Source organism: Dermacentor andersoni, chromosome 3, assembly GCF_023375885.2.
Source record: "Dermacentor andersoni chromosome 3, qqDerAnde1_hic_scaffold, whole genome shotgun sequence".
NCBI classification, from domain to species: Eukaryota; Metazoa; Arthropoda; class Arachnida; order Ixodida; family Ixodidae; genus Dermacentor; species Dermacentor andersoni.
Genome location: NC_092816.1, coordinates 61,105,678 through 61,127,827, shown reverse-complemented (window position 1 = coordinate 61,127,827; position 22,150 = coordinate 61,105,678). Strand labels below are relative to the sequence as shown.

General features: G+C 47.7%; 1 protein-coding gene across 3 annotated transcripts in view; it reads right to left on the bottom strand.

Annotated features, from left to right (window-relative positions):
* LOC126547073 (uncharacterized) overlaps positions 1-22,150 on the bottom strand; it is a 198,173-nt gene that overhangs the window by 16,608 nt on the left and 159,415 nt on the right. For 2 of the 3 annotated variants that reach the window (XM_055062915.1, XM_055062920.1), the window contains one exon: positions 157-650. In XM_055062915.1, coding sequence (XP_054918890.1) covers positions 157-650 — 494 coding nt within the window. The remainder of the gene's footprint in view (positions 1-156; positions 651-22,150) is intronic. The other variant, XM_050194925.2, reaches the window with a different exon arrangement.

Here is a 22,150-nt window from a genome sequence, read left to right as displayed (position 1 = left end):
CCACGAGCACTGCGCGCACAAGGGCGGGAGCAAACAGGCTAACTATGCCTAGCCGTGCGCATCGAAGGCAGCGGGTGCAGCACGGAGCGAGGGGGAGAAGGGTGCTGCTGCGTGAGGACGGGGAACAGGCAGGACAGAGCAGCGGGGTGTATGCACCACGGCTTTATCCACCTATGCGGCCCGATGTAGGGGAAGATGGCGGCCTCGGACAGGCGGCCCAGCGCCTCGACGACGCCCATCTTCTCGGGCGCGTCGCCCTGAAGCGCCTGGTCGCCCGCCGCCGTCCAGGCGTCGGGTCGCCAGCCATGGCCTCCGCCCTGGTGCTGACGCAGCATCGGAGGCATGGCGGCTCCCCCGCCGACGTTGGGCAGCAGTCTCCGGCCAGCCATGAACACCCGCGACGTGGCGGGCTGCAGGGGCGAGGCGGCCGGGCCGAGCTTTTTGTTGTAGTGGAACCGGGGCAGCCGTCCGCTGCGAGCCAGGGCCGCCAGGTTGCGCTTGTCCGCCGTCGGCGGTGGCAGCAGTCGCCCCGGCTGCTGCGGGCCGGCACCGCCCAGGTCCGCACCGCCATCTTCGTCGCCTCCCGAAGCCTCCATCAGGCCGCCGCTGGCCGCGTACTCGAGCTCTTCGTCCGCCCACGACGTGCCTCCCTGCGCCGTGCGAACGTGGGAAAGCTTTGCAGTTAAATATGAAGTTACGCATTCAATTGCCTTGAGAACGCCACGTAGTCAGGTAAGAGCGACACTCGTAAAACGGGCCACTGTGGCAAACAATCGTATTGGCGATTCGGGAACAGAGACTGAATTCACGAACCTTTTCGTTTGCAGAGAGAGACAGAAGAAAGGGAAAAGGCAGGGAGGGCAACCAGAGGGGAAGATTAGGTTTGCTCCTCTACGCTGGGGAGAGAGGGGAGGGGGAAGTAAAGTGGCAGGAAAGTAGAGAGAGACAAAGAAACCGAGCACAGCTACACAGTCACAGTCAGTCACCATCACCGCATGCTGTGACCGCACAGCGCAGCAGCACTACAAACATCAGTTCAGGCTACAGCCACTTGTCCAAGCCTGCTGTACTTAATAAATGCAACAGTGCCCTCGCCACACTCCACTGCGGTTGCTTGTGATGTCGGCATTCTAAATATGATTTTCTCTGTTCAAGTTCTTTTATCAAAGCGCGCTGTCGCGATCGCGAGCGATCGTCTCTGTAAATTTTAGCGAGGACAGTCACAGAGAACGCGTACTCCTCGCTACTACAGTCATCACACGAGGCGTCGTCGGCCCATCCGATTCGGAAAGTAAAACACTTGTAAATTCGACAAAGCAGGGTAGCCTCGCGTCGGCAGCGTCTAGATGGGATGCGAAGACGGAGAGAGGAGTCTGAGAGGTGCAGCCAGTTGCCTTGTCAACTTCGGGTGTTTCACATGAAGGTGATAGCCTGTGTGAACATATATAGTTTTCAAGCGGAATCTATGCTTGATAATGGTATCGACTCCACTTTGGCGCCTTGAAGAGCTGACCGAACAACGTTACCGGCGTGTTCGTTGCGTATTACGCCGCAGTCACTTGGAAGCCACTGAAATGTCACATGGTGTCCTTTCTCAGCCAATTTATGGATTATTTCTCTGATCTAGAATACCATTTGTTAGTGTGGTCTGCGCCGCAGGGATGATAGCAAGGATTGCAGTGCTGCTTTCGAGTTACTGAATATTTACCATCTTGGAGGCTATTGGCTGGCGAGACGAAGTTCACCGCAAGCAGCTGCAAGTTCCAGAGCCATCGATGTCGTTGGGTGACACGTCTTGAAATTGATGGTGGTGGCTCTCACTGGAAAAATCACGGCTCCAAAGGAGCTTTGGAGAGGTGTTCATCCATCACTATGAATATGTACGTGGTCGGCGCACCTATCATGCAAAAGGAGCAGACATGGTTAAGAGTAGGTGATGACAGCTAAGATTTTTTTCTGTTTCCTGGTGCGGTGACGTGCACTGCAGGTCGACCCAAACACCATATAACAATCGATGGCTTAATTTCGGGGGTAAAAGCTGATGGAAGGCGGCTGTAATAATCCGAAATCGTAACACAAAATGATGCCTGCGGCCTTTCTGACGGTAGTGTTGCAACATAATGGGAACGGGTTCGGGCAAAGTGCCTAATGTGCACTCTCAGCACTGTCTCCGCGAAGTGTGTTTGTATTGGTTGGCTCCGGGCGATCGGGCAATAGTCGCCACTGTTGATACGCTAACTTGGCAGACCGTGGCAAACTCTGAGAGCCATGGTGCTTGAATAGCTTGCAAAGCACGAAGGTGTGTCCTACAAGTGTTCGTCAGAATGGGCAAACTGTATCTCAAAAAGCCCAGAATAAGTCCCCCGTACAATTACAACATTGCATGCTCTGACATCCCCGAAGTTTTTCAGGCCAGAAACTTTAAAAGCTGGGAGGTTGCTGTCAGCGCTGTTTCAAGTAAGTCACGTGGGGGCTCCGTGAAATATCTCTATCAATGATCATGCCAAGATATCTGTGAGCATTCTTATAAGAAAACCTCTGACCATTTATACAGATGGCGTAAGGCGTCATTGGTTTGCGAGAGAATGCCACCCGTGCACATTTGTCTAACGATGTTTCAAGGCCTTGGTTGCGAAGGTATACAGCTGTCAAGAGTAGCTGCTTTTTGATCTGTTGCACACATCTGAGGACGCACCACTCTGAAGTTCATGCACATATGCCGTCGTAGCACATTGATATCTTGTTCGCTGCTGACAGGTGTTCAACGAGACTAATCAGCGTGAGGTTGAATAGGGTGGCCTTAGTACTCCGCCCCGAGAAACGCTTCAGTTCTAGTTGCCATCGGCTGGCCGCTTACGGTAATGCTATGCCCAGCATCAAAACTGGCTAGAAATAACTTTGACGAATAATTCTAGTGTATAGCTTTTAGCCCAGATCATTTGATCAGCGTGGAAGTTTCGGAAGCTGTACAGCAACAGAATCTCCGTGCAGGTACCATGACATCAATCTGCGTTTCTTTTACAGGGAAATGACCTGCTTCATTGATAACAGTAAAATAAGGCCTAAAAGAAAGCATATTAACCGAGAAATATTTGGGCAGAACTCATCTACGATAACTACTTAGTAAGTAAATAGCATTCTTTTCAGACAAAATTGAATTTGGAGACATTTTAAAAGATTATTTCTTTTTCTCATTGAAGATGCGCATTGATCGAAGTTAGGCTCACAGTTTCAGGCTACACTGCATTCGGAATCGGCCACATCATTAGAATTCGCTACCTTCGGGACTGACCCACGAAAACGGTTTGACAGATAGCCGGAAATAAAACTGCTGTGCCAGCGCTAAGAATTTTATTCGCATTAAACATGAAAAAAAAAATAACTGGGTTAATAGGCATACGTGCAATACGTACTCACTAACATTGCCTTCAAGAGAGGCGTACGGCATTCATGCATTTGTTGCTTCTATTACGGAATTACGGAGAAATCAACGGCCTACATGTTGACACCAGTGCTTGATAACCTTCCTTGCTCGCTCCTCGCTTTACACGCTGCTTCATCATGAGCGTTAAAGCCTTATTCCGGTTACCAAGCAAAACATTCTCAAATAATTCATTTTTCTTAATTTAACGAGCAGTGGCATATGAATGTCATTGATGTTCGGAAGACTCTTTCCCCTATTCATGCGGTTCGCAAAAAAAGAAGAAAGAAAAAGAACGACACGAAGAGCTTATACATCGTAAATCCGACACTCTGAAGCTGCCGCAAGTAGCGAACACCAATGAAGATCCAATCACACACGCACACACGCGCACGCACACACGCGCACGCACACACGCGCACGCACACACGCGCACGCACACACACACACACACACACACACACACACACACACACACACACACACACACACACACACACACACACACACACACACACACACACACACGCGCGCGCGCGCGCGCGCCTATATATACGTGTGTTCATGTATATATATATATATATATATATATATATATATATATATATATATATATAAACAATAGAAATAACAGGGAAGAGCGTATGAGCTGCATATTTATTTATTTTTAATATAATACTGCGGACTCATGGTCCAGGCAGGGTGGTCGATACAAATACAAGAAATACAAAAGAAACAGCAACGAAAAAAGCAACAATAACACAGGCTCAGAAAGATTATTTCATAGTTTGACTACTTGTTTGGATAAGGCAGTTCCATTCACTAATGGTTCTCGGGAAATAAGAAAACTTAAATATGTCTGTGCGAGCGAAATATGGGGTTAGGGCCTTTTCATTGTGGTGTCGGGTGGGCCTGCTAGTTAAGGGTGACAAATATGTTGATGCATCTAGCGCTAGTTTGTTTTCCAAAAGTTGGGAAAGAAATTCTAATCTAAATTTTTGCCTTCGTGCCTGTAATACTGGAATGCCTTTTGCTTGTATTAAATCAGAAGGTGAATCTAATGCTGGAAACTTGTTAAAAATAAACCTTACGGCCTTTCTCTGAATACGTTCAAGACAATCAATGTTGCGCTTAGTATGAGGATCCCATATAATGCACGCATATTCCAGTCTTGGCCTTACAAGAGCAGTATAGCAGAGCAGGTTAACATTAGTGGGAGCAGTTTTAAGTTTATGTTTAAGAACGCAAAGCTTGCGGAAGGCGGATGAACAAACATTACCAATATGAAGATTCCAAGACAAGTCTGAAGTGAGTGTTACACCGAGATATTTATAGCAATTTACTTTTTGTAATGGTGAAGACCCTAATATGTAGGAATATGACAGCGGATTTTTTTGGCGAGTTACTGGAAGGGAGACACATTTGCTCGTGTTAAGGGGGTCATTCCCCATTTTATACACCACTCATGTATAGTGTCCAGACTAGTGTTGAGATCGTTGTAATCGTTATTGGAACTAGTTTCTTTAAACAAAACACAATCATCAGCAAACAATCTTATTTCTACACCAGGGCGAACAACATCAACAATATCATTAATATATAGTATAAAGAGCAAAGGGTCTAACACGCTGCCCTGAGGTACACCGGATGTGACTGGAAGACAGCCCGAGTGTTGACCCGCTACATCAACGTATTGTTGGCGATTACTCAAATAGGCTGAAATCCAGTCAACAAGTATTTGTGGAATGCCTATTGCTTCAAGTTTGGAAATGAGTTTACTATGGGGAACTTTATCGAAGGCTTTGCAAAAATCTAAGAAAAGCATGTCTATCCTACCGTGTTTATCGAGGGTCAATGCCAGAGAATGAAATAATGTGACGAGTTGAGTTACGGTTGATAGTCCCTTCCGAAATCCGTGCTGATATTTGGTCAATATGCAGCGTTCTTCGAGGAAGTTTGTTATACTAGTAGCTATGATATGTTCAATAATTTTACAGCATTGCGAAGTTAGTGGTATAGGACGGTAATTTTCTAGTGTCAGGCGATCTCCTTTTTTAAATATGGGTACAATTCGGGCTGTCCTCCAATCACTGGGTAGTTGTGAAGTCAGCAAAGAAGTGCGAAAAATAATAACCGAAAATTTAGCAAGAGGTAAAGCATATCGTATATGGGAACGTGGCCAGATTTACGTCCAGTGGGAATGAGCACCCATATCCCGTAATGCATGCCGGCTAAGCTGCGCGGGTCGTAAAAGTTGTCGCACTGGCCTGTGAGCGAATGATACACTGGAAGCCACGTGCATGAAAAGGAACGCCATTTGTTTGTCTCGCCTTTCTCTATGTGTTGTTACCGTCATCCCCTAGCTATACATAGGCGCTTCCCTCCAAGTACTCGTGAAGTTATAGACTGCTGCCTCGAGCCCATCATTGTGGGCCATCCCCTCGCTCGCGCCATTTTTGGTCGCGGTCATATCAACGGTTTCAATTTCACGGGCGAGAACCTCCGTCGCGGGCACCATAAAGCCCCACAAACCTATTTGGGAGCTGCCCGTTACGACAACGCGCATGTAACTACGGACGGCCAGAATCACTGCTCAACTACTGATAGCTTCGGCTGCTCGGTTGCTCGGTTGACTTCGTTTCAGTTATATAGGGAAAACAGCAACACACCGTACTCATTCCACGTTGGTCCACCATCAAGAAGCCACCGCGCATTACCTCGACAAATGCTCCCATGTGCGCTGAAAAAAAAAACAAAAAACATCAACAAATAAATAGAGCGTGCTTTGGAATGTAGAAACATTCGCGTAACTCTGGTGCTGTAGGACGGCTTGCTCTATCATGTATCGTCGCGAAGTGATGGCGGCATGCAAGCAGGAACTCCAGCTGGACAGGTGAATGTCAACAGAACTGCTCATAAGGCGAAATTGTGCCCGGGAGACAAAGCAGCAATTTGGCGACAAAGATTTGGCAGCCAGAATGGTCAGTTATCGTTCAGTCTCATTCTACTGCCTGAGACTGCCCACTATTAATACAATCAGCATCCGCTGGATACTTCAGGCACTTTTCTGTCTGCCGGTTTAAGAACTTTCAGCGTGCTCTTCAGTTGCCGCGAGCGCACTCCCCAGGTGCATGTCCGACTAATAAAAGTGAGAAGGCTCACTCTTCTGACTTTGAATAAAAATGTTACGCCTGAAATAGACGCCTGTGCAGTCACGCTGCACGTTCCAAAATGCGCTAGACCCCAATTCCACAGTGCGAGTGGGACAAAACGGGCTTCAGTTTGGAGGGTGCGTTTAGTGAAGCATTCCTTTTAGTGCCCGAAGGTGTTGATTTTGAGGTCTGTGGGAGCCTGTGGTAATGGGCAGCTTCATTTCTTCGGTGCTCGGCGACTTCGAACCTGCACCGAGTGCTGATTTTACGCAGTGCAGCGGGAGAGTAGCCTCGCTGCATTTCGACCACCCGAATGCACCACGAGGAAGAAAAACTTTGAAATTGTGCCCGTGCGGGGCATAATCGAAACCACTCACACGGGTTTCTCAAGGGCAGCGGTACGACACTTTAGATAGCTCCGCCATTCGTTTTCCTCTACGGGATTCATTTCGAGCGCATATGCCTCGTGCGGGAAATAAATAAACAGAGAAACGAGCTAAGAAACCTCTTCTAGTTGCACGGCGATGAAGATACATACACAGAGCGCCTTAGAGTTCCTTTTCTTTCTTGGAACGAACTGCCCAGGTCTAGGTTAATTTACACGAGAAACACTAAAATGGCGGTAAGGATAAGCACCTTGTCGATATAGAATACCAGAATACTAATCTGGGCGAAATCCCATTTGTTCGTAGCGATATCACAGTTAGACAATCATTTGAATGAAATAATGTGCCGCTTTTCATCGAACGTCTTTCAAGGCTTCTGCTTTAGCGAACTGCGCCATGAATGCACCATGCTGGAAGCCGCATATCAATTTAGGACTGGTATATTACAGCGCAATGTTACGGCCTAGTTCCCCTAGGACCGTGTCCGTGTGTAGAGACAAAATTACCCAAATAGTGCAATGCCGGGCCGACACCCTACGGAGGTGAAACAGGAGCTAAGAATTCGCCATACGTGCGCTTATCCCGAAGATAGTGCAACGCCGGGCCCATCCGCGGCGGAGGTATACAGTTCGTCCTTAAGGGGCCCACATACACAGCTTCGCTGGTCATCCTTCTTCACAGAGTGGAAGGGCACCGAGTTTTTTTTTTTATTATTCAGGAATTGCTTAAGAGCAGAAGCAAGAAGTTTACAAATTCTTATCTCTGCATTTATGTGCAGCTCTTCAATGTACCTCCCGCCAACTAGGGTCAACGGGTGTGTGTCGCTGGGTGTGCGGCCAGAGAATTCTCAGCGTTCGCATGCACCGGCGCGCCACGCATCTCGTCTAGGAGGCCACGCGCGCATTTCTCGGCCGCGCTACCAGATGGCGCAGCGTGGCCAGAAAAAAAAAATCTAGAGAAGCCCGGTAGCTGCATGATGAATTTCTAAGCGCACGCACCGGCTTTTCATGCATTTCAGCGGCCATCCACAGGCTTCACGGCGACGCGGCTAGATGGCGCAGAGTGATCATCAGAGAGACCGGGAGAGGAGTCCTGCTGCAGTATACGCGCCTCATACATAAGGTGTTTCTACGGTGGCAATTCATTAGCAGTGTCCTTATACTGCTTCAATGATAAGCCCATTACAGTCAACAGTCATCGATCGTCATATGGGATCTGCCGGGGCGGTGAAAATGTTTTCCACTTCGTAGGACTCTTCTTTTTTTCTCTTCAAAACGTTGCCCTCCACTACAGACAATCCAGCACATTGTGTATACGGCTACTCCATTCGCGCCAGGCGCGGCAATCAAGCGCCACTGAAAGCTTTTGTCGATTTCTCCTACCGTGGACAATTACTCTGCTTAATCAACACTTGTTTCAACTGCCGGTCTCCATGGAGTGGGAACACTGGGCACGACAAGGCACATTCAACGCTGTCACAAGGACAATTCCACGCGACTAGAAGAATATCGTAGGAGGGGGATAACAGTTCGCCGAAACCGCTATTTTAAATCGCCGACTCGCGAGAAACGATCCGCACTGAAACAATTGAGGTCTTGAGACAATAACTCAGGCTCGCCGATGTTCGCGGTACCGTTGTCCCTAATGACAAAGCGTTTCTTGGCCGACGAACACTCGCTGCAAGACGTCCTATTGTGTGAAATAATACGAACGTATCTCTCACTCTCTCTCTGGCTCTCATTCTAGTTCTACTTCCTTCTTTTCTTCTAGCATTTTAACCTCCTGAGTCTCTAAGAAAGCCAAGTGACAAATTCAGCTCTTATTTCAGACAGGCATGTTACAAACCTCGAAAACCCGTCGTTTGTTTCATTTCCATAAACATACGAAGTCACACCTTCTTGTAAGTCGACAAGATGATCATTAGTGATCACTAGCTACAGTTTGTGCTGGTAAAAAAAAACGGCTTCAGTTTGCCTAAACACACAAACGGTGATGTAACGTTGTATGACAAGTCGTTATATTGATTCTGTACCCTCGACGCGTCACGTCATCTCGCGTAATTTAGAACGCACATCATGGACTCTTCTCATCGCCAATAACTGTACAGCGGTCTCAGAAAAAAGCTGGTGTCACCCTCGTGAAAGGATGCAGGCAACAACACAATTAAATCGCCGCTATGTGGCTTCGCATACATTTGCCCTCAAATGTGAAGCAAACTTTCTAATTTGTCACATCATGTCTATTTTTGAAAATTATTAAAGGCCTTGTTCAATATGGTTGAATAGTCACTTAAGGAGGTTATGCTGGAAATCCTAGCTATTCTTAATTTGCTTCAATCTCTCTCTCTCTCTCTCTGTCTCTTTGTAGTTTGGCAATAAAGTTAATCTATCTTTCTCTGTTTACGCTTGCTTAAGCAGTGCTGAAGCGCAGGAAGATTTCAGCAGTCCATACGAAGAGTAAAAGTTCTGCTGAATTAGGCTGTGAGATTAGGCCACAGTTAAGGAATAAGTCGCAAACAAGCTGAGATAACGTACATATCAGTCTGTTTCGGTGTGAAGATCAGTGTGCAGAAACGCAGTGACGGAGGTCAGCAGCGTGCATGGTTTGTATCAATGTCAGGCCAATGAAAGAGGTCAGCCACGTGGAATCGCGGCATTCTTAAGCACAGCGGTGAACCTTTGAGCTGCTTCTGCTTCTGCTTTTGAAACTCGAAGGTGCGTTGGCTGAACTCGGAGTGTTTCTAGATGGGAAGCGATATACCGTTATAAATTCAAGATCGCTGAGAAAAAGAAGCTGCGTCTATATTTTTTTTTTTTTTGCGTGAACTACAGACTCAGTCCGAGATTAATTCTAATGGCCTCTCGCCGAGTTCTTAGCGCCTACGCACTCCAAGAGCGCTCGAGAAAGTGGAGAGAGAGGAAACAGAGTGCGTAAGTAAAAGGAACCTCCATTTAAATGGTGCAACGCCCGTATTGAGTTCACTGATTCTTAAAGTGCGAGGAATGCATATTTTCCGAAGCCTAAGATATAAGCCGAGGGCTATACCCGCGTTTCATACGAGAAACGAACTCTACAGACGTACTTGGCAGCACACTTAAGTCATTTACAATGCTTTCGCATTAGATGACGATATGTGGAGACTGTCCACTAACGTTTCTGACACGCCTACTGAATTGTTTTCCAAGTTTATTATTAATCATACTTGGAATCTGGCTATACAAGCAAAATAAATTTACCTTTTCGCTGCCACACACATAGTGTTGCAATGCTTGCAAAGCCACGCAGTCGCGACCCCAAATCCCTGGCCAGCCATCCGAACACTGGCTAAGCACCTTTCTTCCTTCGCTTAGTACCCGAGATGCTACTGAGGTCGTCATCTCATGCTGCTTAGCTAACGTGCGCTGACAGGGAGGCATTTGCAAACAAAGTTGATCTCTCTTCCTCTCTAAGTTGCGACTCTTGCGACTACCACACATGTCAATAAACAGGTATGCCACCACGATTTCGCTGTGCTTAGCGCGGTAAGTACACAGTATAGGAAGCTGCACCTGGACGGTGTTATCATCATCGCTGTGATGATAGTTGTCATCAGCACCGATCTAAGACCACTTGTAGCGCAAGGAACTGTACCAGAGATCGTCAAATACCATGTATGCACTGTGCTGTGTCAGCAGAATCCATCCTACGCCAAAAAGAAAATTTCCCCATCTGAGCGTCTAGTAGACCGCGTCCTACGACTGCGTTTTCCTTAATTCCCTTGGCTCTCATTCCACAAAATGTATCCATTCTTCACCGTACATAACCTGCCCAGCTCTACGTCTCCCAATCTCGGCAAGATCACTTGCCCGCGCTCGCTCTTAAATCCATAGAACCATCTTTCCAGCTGGCTGCAAACTTTACACTATAACTTTTGTTTCATTGCTCATTCAGATATTTCCTTAGCCTCAAGTTTACTTGTTATTTTCGAAGTCTCAGCCATTTACGTTGCTACAGGAAGAGTACAGTGATTATGTAAGGTGATTATGGCGTAATTACTAGCATACTTCTTAAAAGCCGCCTACGCCCTATACGCGTATCATGTGCCTTGAGCTAAATTACTCGAAGATGAGAACATTACATGCACGAGAAGTAGAAACGCGTCTGTGACTAATTAACAACACTTCACAATTTAAAATTCGGAGAAGTCATCATAGGGAAGATATTGTATTATACGAATCGGAGCCGGTGACTTCTCAAGGATGTTTCTCGAGAACTCAATGGCTTCATCAATCGCAACATGGGATGTGTAGCGATTAGCTAAAAATAAAAATAAACTATTGGTCTCTGGCTAAACATTTCTCATGAAATTGCCCCATGCCTTCTCGAGTAAGCTATCGCAGGCCGTAGAACTGTGCTATCGGCTGCAAACGTTTCTTTTTATTTAGTTCTGTAAAAGCGCTAAAAAAATCAGACATCTGGTATATCGACACTTTTCTCAGATGACACTCTTAAGGACATACTTTTCTGTCTTTTTCAGAGGTACTATCGTGCACAACGTAAGAGGGAACACGCGAACGCGTGGCGAGTAGCCTCGAAACCGAGTTCGAGCGATGCGCGGACGGCGCTGTCGAAAACAGAGGAGAAAGAGGGGGGCTCTTCCGCTAGATGCTGGCACTCCCACTGCGCCTGCTTTTTTTCTTTTTGAAAACGGTATCTGAAGGCATTTCACTGGCCGCCGACAGCCAATAAGACGGTTATGTGTCGCACTGATTTACAGCTAGTCATGTTTTTTTTTCCTTCATGCTTTTTATATTTTTAGAGCTCAGTTCTTAGCCGCCCGTTCCTGCGTTTAGCGTAAGGTGCTTTCATATATACCCGAATAGGACCTCGTGTCACGCGCTACGGTCAGGCGGAAAGATTTGCCAGGGAAGTAGCTCTAGAATGCTTACGCATCCAAACAGTGATACTATTGGTCACGCTTCGGTGCAGAAAGTTACCGGTAACCGCAGTATCAAACAGCGTTATCAATGTGCGCTGGCTATGTGAAATTCCGCACTTTGTATAAAGAGACGCACGGTGGGAGTGCCATCGGTTATTAGAACAGCATGCTCCTTTCCACTTTGTTTCCGACGGTGGCCGACGCATCGCCCATAGCAGGGTTCGAGTAAAGCCCCTTAGGTTCGAGGCTATCTGACACGCGCTGCTGTGTTCCTGCCCATATAGCTCACGATAGTACGTTTGCAGGAGTTCCCTCAACTGCTTCATCCACGAGGACGCCTTCACACTACTCTCGATTCCAGGCGCGCAGGCGGTCAAGTGCAAGCATTTAAGCTGTAATCTATTAAACATTTTACTCATCTGCATTCCCTGGCGCTATTGCACATTGGAACGATTTTTTTTGGACCACATAGCATCCGTATCGAACCACGAAATATTTTGCAATAACCTGAATACATATTTTTTTCGTTAGTTTGCTTTTTCTCTCCTCTGTTTTTTCCGTTTTTCATTTCCCCTTCCCCCAGTGTAGGGCAGCAAACCATAATCTAATCTGGTTAACTTCCCTGCCTTTCCCATCCCGTTTATCTCTCTCTCTCTTTCTCTCTGAATATGCTTTATCTCCTAATATGGTGTGGAACAATGTTAGAGTGTATTTCCGGTTTGTTCAACGACCTTTGCAGCTACGTTGGTTACCTTTGTGTTAGGTGTTTCTCGTTTCTTTTTTTTTTCTAGTCTACGCGAAGTATTACACCCTTCATTGAATACCCTTCAAGACCCTTGTGAGGCATTGCGCACAATTAGATAAACGTTGGTAAGCTGTCTTTCATGACTCGGTAGCGCGCCTTCCAAACGCGCTCAAGCCTATTTCTTCTTTGCAAGAAAATGCGTCCTTGGCCGTGAATTTAAGGGTACGCCATAAAATCCCATCCTGGCGTATCTCTATGGGATTGAATAGCCTCGGCAGGCCACTCGCGTTTCGCATCTCAGAGCGACCACGATGCCGTTGTTCCGCGTATCCCACAAAGTCACCCGTCTCTTCCGCTGCGCGGTCGATTTTTTCGCGGAATAACGACACGACACAGCGCGGTGCAACCATTAAACGCGCGAAGCCGGATACGGTAGTATTTAATAGAGCTCGTCGTAAAACACGAACGCCCCGAGAGGCTCGGCAGACTGACTTTCCACGGCGAAAACCGCGAACTGCGCTATAGCGGCCTGGTCCTCGAGCTCTTTCTTGTGGCTCGGAAGGAATAGCGAATGTCGTAATTTCCCGTACATTAGGCGCGTTCGAACATAGAACGCACCATGCAGGATGGGTGGAAAAAAGGCTGAGGAGAGATCCTATAGCGATTCCAGATGCGTTGCGAAAATTGTGGCGGAAATCACGTGTCATACTAGAGACCGTTGTCATGATTTGTATTATTGTATTTATTTAAATTCACGAAATGTTGCAGACCTTTCACAAAGGTCCATCCAGAAAAGAGCATCTTTGGGGATCAAGTAATCAAAAAGGACATGCCAGTGGTTATACAGGTAGCCAACAAGATAGGGCGCTGAACGAACGTGCGAGATAACAAGCGGCAGTGGTTGATATGAGCCGCTGGTTGGTCTCAAAGGTGGACTTGACATTGGTCAGCGCCACTCAAACCCCTGAGCTAGCTAGCATGACTTCGAGATGAGAAAGGGCATGGTAGAAAGGGAGTGGGTGTGGGTGGAATCTGAATCAGGAGCTGCGGGTGCTTCCGGTGCGACGAGATTCGTGGAGAGTGACGTCATCCTTTCTCCTCGTACTTTTCCTTTCCTCGATTCAATATATTTGCCAACGAAAATAACAAGTGTCAGAGTTACATCAAAGATTGTGATTGTCGACGGGATCCTCAACCTTTTTGTGAGGACAGATTCTTTTCATACCTTCGTTTCTTTTTTCGCTGTGTCTTTTTTTACCATTTATCCATTTGCCAGTGCAGAGTAGCCAGTCGCTAACCGCTATCCCTCTCGTGTCCCGTTTCTCTCGTCGCGGATGCAAAGAGCGCTTGAGCGAAGGACCTTGCGCGACGCACGTGTTGGCTTTAAAGAACGAACCCGGCAAAAACGCAGTGCACAGGTTCTCCGCGAGTGGAAAGCAAGACGCACGTAATTATGATTGCCATTGCGCATTTTTTTCAGTATTTCTTTGTATTTGCGAGTAATCCTGTTGCCTATGTTACCTGGCCACGACGCTCACACTTCACTGCACACCGTGAACGCGAAAGAAAGATCTCCGATTGTGCCATGCCTGTCTAACAAACTCGCGCGATGGCATTCTTTTCCCCGAAGCCGTGGAGGCGCGAACTCTAACGAACGAGGCTTACAACCAAACATCCGTGGAGTTTCCACAAACTTTCTAAATAAATCTCTGTCAAGTAACGTCTAACCGTGCGCACAGCTACGCGCGTTCCGCACACATACATTTCCTGCAGGTGCGCTATCGGTGGCAGAAATCTCAGCGGCAGACTAAGCACCTCCGTTTAGTGCGACTTCCAGGAAAAGTGAAGGAAACGAGGGCAATGCGTAAACGTGTTCCGACTTTCCCTCGTTTAGTAATTTAGTACTTTCGTATCTTTTTAGAGCGGATACGTGTTGCTGCTACGTGCGTGTTTAAGCGAACACGAGGAGTCATCGTCGCCGACGCTGCAAATGTAATGTCTCTGCCCACGCCCATTTAATGACAATGACGTTTAAATATCTGCAAGCTACGGCGATTTTTGGTTTTTAAACTGAATTGCTGAGACGGCAACAGGCTCTCTCAAAGCGGACGCCGCCTTCTGCTCTAGATATGGACAGCTGGGCTAGTTGGTTATGATTAGCATTATGAAACATAGTTCCAGCGCACATTTGGACAAGGACGAGCAGAGAAAGACAACACGAACGCCGTTCGTGTTGTCTTTCTCTGCTCGTCCTTGTCCAAATGTGCGCTGGAACTATGTTTCATAATGCTTCTGCTCTAGAACAGCTTCGTGTTGTTGTTGTTCTTGTTGTTCCTCTGCACAAATGGCACATTCTCGTTGTGGGGGATCGGCCAAGAATTAGGCGGTTTGAAGAAAATGAGTGAAAGTAGTTTAGAAAAAAAAATATATACTGCTCGCAACATCTCCTTCGTGCGCTTGTTGTGGCCTCCGAAAAACACGCACATATGTCACCACTCTCACAGTCCGTGCGTTGCGCTAAACCATGCACAAACGAGCAAGTGTCAAAGCTGTGTGTGCGTGTGCTTGTGTGCGTGTGCGTGTGCGTGTGCGTGTACGTGTACGTGTGCGTGTGCGTGTGCGTGAGAGAAAGAGATTTTATTTACAGGAAATGCGGAGAGGCCGACCTGAAATGGTGCGCTCTAGTCTGCTACTCTGCTATGAGGAAAAAGGAAGGGGAGTGAAAATATTGAGACGAATGATAACGAGGGGAAGGGAAGCAGTGGGCCATTAATTACATTAGACAGTGGCCTTACTAAAACCGCTGCGTGATAACACAGTGGTTAGGCCGTCCAGCGCCCAACTGCACATTGTCGTCGGGACAGGTGTTTGAAGACCAGTGGCAGTGATAATAGGCAAAGTTTATTTTTCGTCGCCCTGTGGCGACGGTGAAACTAAGGATGAGGGTAGTGTCTGACGATGACGACGCCAGCTGTCACCGTTGGCGTAACGGAAAGGACAGACACAGAAAACGCTGTGTCAAGCTTCTAAATGCTGTCGTATTAAAACATGTACGTACGCATGAGGATTCTCGGAAGGGATCCTGGGTAGCCGTAAATCGCATACAGCATCGAATTGAACGCAAGTGATAACCAAGCTGTCGTGCTTAAGATTTGACGTGAAAGAAGAAAAACGAAAGAGTATAGTGCCTTGATGCGAGGCTAGTGGAATGGCTTCTTTGGAGCCGACTCAGCGTTATTTACGCTTTTTTTTTCTTTATATTGATGAAGGCTTGTCATGTAAAACTCATTTAATAGCAGCTCACCGATAAGAAGGCCTTCAGGAGAGCCGTCTCAAAGCACAGACGATCGACGTCACCCCTTGTCCCATGCCCATAGGACACTTGCATCCATGCGATGGAGACATAAAAATACGAAGTTTGCGTATGAAAATGAAATTAAAACAAGAACTAAATCTTTTCAGAGATGCGTCCCATATGCATACGCGTAAGCTAATGACATATGCCATGTACTTTGCTGTATGCATACTGTGAGGCCTGCTGTGGCTACAAAGCCATGTAAGTAAAATACATTTGTGGCGTCTCTATCTTGCACAATGTGGATCTGTTGAAGCAAAATTTGATGGATTATCGCGTCCGTTGCAAGCTGTTCCTGGCTACCGGCTCACCAAACCGATAAAAAGAAATACGAATGTTATCTAGCGTAACATGTTACTAATGATACCAACACACCATAACATAAAGCAAATGATAGAGTGTTCTGGCCATTCATACAGAAATGCTGCGGGCGTTTTGGCTAAACACGCTGTCGGAAGGTGTTACCACAAGCGCTGTTTTCGTAGCGTACATCTACCTTATCACGATACACGCCAGATCGAAACTCTATTGTGTTATTCCGCGGCCCGATTCCGGTCTCGCAGAACCGTGGCAGTCTAGTCGTGTTGGATCCATGCTGGACGATGACGTAGCGTGCTCGGAAGTTGCAGCCGGCTGCGCCCAGCGAAACCGTGTTCGCCACCTTTTGTGTCCCCGTGATACACTGTCTCAGTAGTACCGTGCAGCATTATACATACTGAACCGGGGCATGAACCAAATAAGGGCCAAATCGCCAAAGTCACGCTAGACAGTTTTGTGCCAGAGCTAGGCTTCGACACCTTAGGTAACAAGTAAAATTGCAGTTCTGACGCTGAAGTTCTTGCTGTAAGCTATAAAGGCACCCATAACAATGTCCCCAAACAAGTCACACCAAGTCGCGCTCCTGACCGCCAGTGGCTCGAATTCGTAGCCCACGTTACTTCCTATTGGGTCAAATTCCACAACTCCAAATTGACAATTTCCAAAGCCGCACCTTCGTCCCATAGGTGAAGCATCGATTGCGATTTCAAATTAGTAGACAGCTATACGAAGTAAGGACAATAGCTTTATCGGCCGTATAAACTTGTGAGCATTCGCCTACTAAATATATTAACAAGCATGGAGTCATGCGCGCACCAGCAAACATGCACACATCTCACTCGATGACCGCGCATACCCGCTGTCAAAACGGCGGATTGAGAAAGCGCGCCAGCAGCAGCAAGCGAACTGACCTTCCCAGCTCTCTTTCAAGATAAAGCCAATGCGGCCGCACCATATGCAGCCGCAGCCGAAATAGAACGCGCCCCCCTCCCTCCCCTCCCCCTGTGCCTTGCGCGTGACGGAGGACGGCGCGCTTCCTCCCCACTTTCCTCCCTTGGGCGCGCAAGACTGAGCCACCATCGTTTGTCTAACCCTTGCACGCTTTAACTCGCCTGTACAGCATACGGCGCGCGGCGACGCCGACGGCGTAAATACGCCTGGAATGTCCATATAATTGCTATCGCAATAAAATTCTTGCAATAACTATCGAAGATCATTCTCAAAGTAAGCGAATAGTAGTTTACTCGGACTACAGAAATCAAATGGACGTCCTAGCAACGTACCCGAAGTAAATTGCGGGCCTCGATATTAGTGTTTGATGATGGCGACGCAAATTATCACCAACATGTTTTGGTTGACTGCACGGTGGCGTGATCACGGTGTGAAAACGAGGGAACGACGTCAACATAGACGATGACGGCTCGACGACGACGGCGCCATCGTAACCGAGACGAAATGACGACAGTGGAATCATGACAGCGTGACGGCAACGGTGGCACGATGGCAACAGGATGTGGACAGCGTGATGATGACGGGATAACATATCGACCTGCACTTTCTTCTCGGCTCCTTTACTCCCACGGAGGCCAGATACTCCTCCAACCAACCGCTCAAATCATGCAGGTCCCATGCACTGCCGGAGTCGTCTAAGCGAAGCTGTGGTGGAGCAGGCAGGACGAAAACTTGGAGGACGCTTAAGTTTCGCGTTTAGGAGTGGTACGCCGATAGCATTCAGAGGTCCCTGGCTGCTTCTCACGCTTCCCGGTAACTGCAGCTTATGGGACCGTAATGCTTACAGGGAAACGCTTGCGGCGAATGCTGTGCACAAAGGCGAGCTTTCTGGTAGAAGGATGACTTGGTGGGCTAGTTGGTAAAGCATCTTACAGCGTTAACAGCGCACAGAAAGAGAGTGAACAACACGACACAGCGCTAATTCGCTGTGCTCTGTTGTTGTTCACTCTGTGCCCACCTGTGTGCGCTGTTAACCCTTTTTCTGGTAGAAACGTGGCCTCTTGAGTGGGCCGATCGCGGAAGTAGTGCAGAGCGGCGGCAAAAAAAAAAAAAAAACGATAGTTACATAATCTTCAGGTTTCTGCTATTGTTCCGCACTTTAATATTGCAGTCTGACAATATCTAACAAGATGCATGCACTGTCGGTGTTTTCCTTCACGACATTTGTTTGTGGGCTGTCATTCTCAAAATTCCGATGAATAACTTTGTCGAGAATGTAAGACAAGGTATGAGCAACTTTAGAGATAGAATGGTGTGGCAATGCAACCCGCACATACCGCATGCCATATAGCAAGGCGTAGCATATACATATACCCAAAATATATATATGGCTTTTTTCTCTCGCGGACAACTCCGCCGACACCGGATTTTCTGCGACATGGGGCCTTTAACGCTAAAAAGCGCATCTCTACAAGAGGCGCGGAGCGGAGAGAGAGAGAGAGAGAGAGAGAGAGAAGGGAAGACGGAAAGGCAGGGAGGTTAACCAGACTGAGTCCAGTTTGCTACCCTACACGGGGGGAGGGGAATGGGGAATGAAAGAGAGAGAGAGAGAGAACTTAGGTGTCGGATGTCTATAGTCGGGCAGTCAAGTCTGTTGCCCTCAGGTAGCGAAAAAGCACTCGAACTGCTTTCTGGGCTAATGAACTGTGAGGCCAGGCTCCCAAGATCTTCGCTTCGGTAAATGGCCTGTCATCCAGTCTATTTAAGGCACACTGGAGAGTCTCACGTTGATTATCGAAACGAGAACAGTGGCACAGAAGGTGACTGATGGTCTCTTCACACTTGCACTTAGCGCACATTGGTGAATCCGCCATTCCAATACGATAACTGTAGGAGTTGGTGAATGCTACTCCTACCCACAGACGACACAGCAGTGTCGGCTGTGGGTAGCGGACTTTCGCGATGAACGTGGCGCACAACCTTAGCCCAGGTGGTGTAGAAACGCGACACAGCGCAACTACCAGCCACGGACGGCTTTAGATGCCGCAATGACCCGCCGTGGTTGCTTAGTGGCTGTGGTGCTGGACAGCTGAGCACGAGGTCGCGGGATCGAATCCCGGCCATGGCGGCCGCATTTCGACGGGGGCGAAATGCGAAAACACCCGAGTACTTAGATTTAAGTGCACGTTAAAGAGTCCCAGGTGGTCAAAATCCGGAGCCCGCCTCTATGGCGTGCCTTACAATCAATCCCGGTTGTGGCACGCAAGACTCTATATCTTAACTTAGGACGACGTTGGCATGGCGGCCAACCTGGTTGAGTATCCACTGACTATGTCGGACTTAAGAAATCTTTACGAGTTCTTCGGGGTACGCTCGCGACCTGCGAGGAAGTGCAATTGTGGCAAGCAAGCAACAGATGGAAGAGTCCGCTCTGCGGAGGCGGCCCGGAGAGCGATCGCGGGCGTAGTAGCAGAGCCTATTTAAAGAACATCAACGCTTGTAGATGCCGCAATGCTCTCGCGCGACAGCGCGTTGTAATTGGCGTTCGGCTATGAACGCTCCTGGGAACGCGGGTGAAATAGAGCGCGTTCCTTGGCTTCGACGAAGAAACGCCGGCCGCCGATCACCACGACAATGGGCAGAAGGAACCAAACAAAGACATTTGACTTAAAAGAAGTGCATGCCTAGACGTGTGCAATATATATGCTGTCGCTCACCTATACAGCACTCGATTCGTGAATGCAAGACGTGTTCTGTTTTCGTACGGAAAGGTTACGAGAGCGCAGAAAGAACACAAGCATCAACGTGTTACGAGACCACAAGAGGAACAAAACATAGGAGATGCGTACTGCGCTTGTGGGTATCTTTGTTGGAAACACGAGAGACACAGCTCCTGCACCGCTTACGCCTCCACAAGTAGCCTACACGCCGTGCTTCTAGCGTTGTGCAAGGAAAAGGGCGTCATCTGAGCGCAAGCACGGCGTAACAGTGTGGTCTCACTGTTGAGCGTCATATCATCGAGTGCCCACAACATGGCCAGCAGTGATACACCTTTTTCAATCATATGGACGCTTAAAATAGGCGCCCTTTCTCTGTACAGAAAGTTCTTGGATCCTGCATGGTCGTGCTCTGACAACCAGAGATCAGCTCTAAAGGGTCCGTGGATTTAGTGAGACACAGCGACTTGATTAAATCTCTGCGGGCAGTAGCACCACGTATGCATTCATAGTTGTATTGTTCAAGTAGTCCTGGAACATTTTTCTTCACTGCTTCTCAACTTTCTCTGTGGTCAATTGACTTGCTTCTTTAGTGGTTTATTTTTAGGTCACAAACTAATTTTGACAGGACATTGTAATTTCATGTAGTTTCGGGTAGAGGCGAAGCGAAATGACAGTTCGCGTTAAACTATCTATATGACATATGGAGAGTGAATAGGAAGTCAGCCCTTATATTAGACGCGCAAAACGATTTAGGAAGTGCGAATTCAGTCGTATACGTGTGGGCAGTTTTTCGAAAAGCGCCCCATATATATTCGTTACGTAATAAATCGAAAAAAAAACGCACGCAGAGGTTTGACAGAATGAAGAAAATTTCACCACAACAAATTTCAAACATAAATGAATAAAAAGCGTTCTTCGCGCACTTTAATTACGCGGCCGAAACCAAAGGTTGGCAGACAAAGTTTACTCTTAGCCACCTCTCAGCAAACACTTCGCCAGGTAACAACGCTGGGCGCACATAGCATGTGTAGGTCCTTTAGGCGATTGAACGTTACGGGTGAAAACAAACAGGAACAGGAAGAGCGCTCACGGGGCTTAGTAGTAAACGAACGAAACTTGCACTGCCTTCGCACGCGTCGCATATATATATATATATATATATATATATATATATATATATGTGTGTATGTGTGTGTGTGTGTGCGTGTGCGTGTGCGTGTGCGTGTGCGTGTGTGTGTGTGTGTGTGTGTGTGTGTGTGTGTGTGTGTGTGTGTGTGTGTGTGTGTGCGTGTGTGTGTGTGTGCGTGTGTGTGTGCGTGTGCGTGTGTGCGTGTGCGTGTGCGTGTGTGCGTGTGCGTGTGCGTGTGTGTGTGCGTGTGTGCGTGTGTGTGTGCGTGTGTGTGTGTGTGCGAGCGAGAGAGAGAAAGGGAGGGAGTGAGAGGGAGAGAGGGAGAGAGGTTACGTCCGTAGTAGCCACCTACGCGATCTCTGGTGATCGGCCACGCATTGAACATTGCTTTAACCATGCATGCATACGGAAGCCGGCTCACGTTTCAGCGACAATTCCGTCGCGAGCAATTTCGCGGAAACTTTACACCTTTTACACGGCACAGCACGTTGGTGCGATTGTACGGAAGGATTAAACGAAAGCCTAGAGTTCCGCGTCAGTCAGGCGCGTTGCTCGACATACGAGCGAGTTCTTGCGTGGGCACGGCGGAGAGTCGCGTAGAGTTCGGAAATCTTTGGCGAAGTTATCAAGTTGCATTCACTGCGTAGTAAGAGAGTGCAGATATATGAGCAAGGCAAAAGTGATGAGGAGCCATTCAAGATTTCCGGTTGAAAAGAAAGCAGCTCATAATGGATTTGCACTTAGCTGTGGTTGTGAAAGCCAGCGGCAAGCGAGGAAATAGAGCGGGCAATGCGGTGGTAAGTGGGCGGCGGGTTGGGAGAGCTGGTGACAGAAATTCAAGATAGGTGTGTGAAAATTCTGCGCTACGCGACAACAGTATTGCAGATGCCAATGTTGCGTCGTCGTTTAGATCGCCATAGACATCCTTTAAGCCATTTCGGAATACGAAGGTAAAACGTGGCGGAATTCAGAAATACATATAAACACATAATCTTGGAGGCTCTACGTCGCGAAGCCGTAGAGCCCGCAACATCATTGATCAAAGTTTCCTTGAT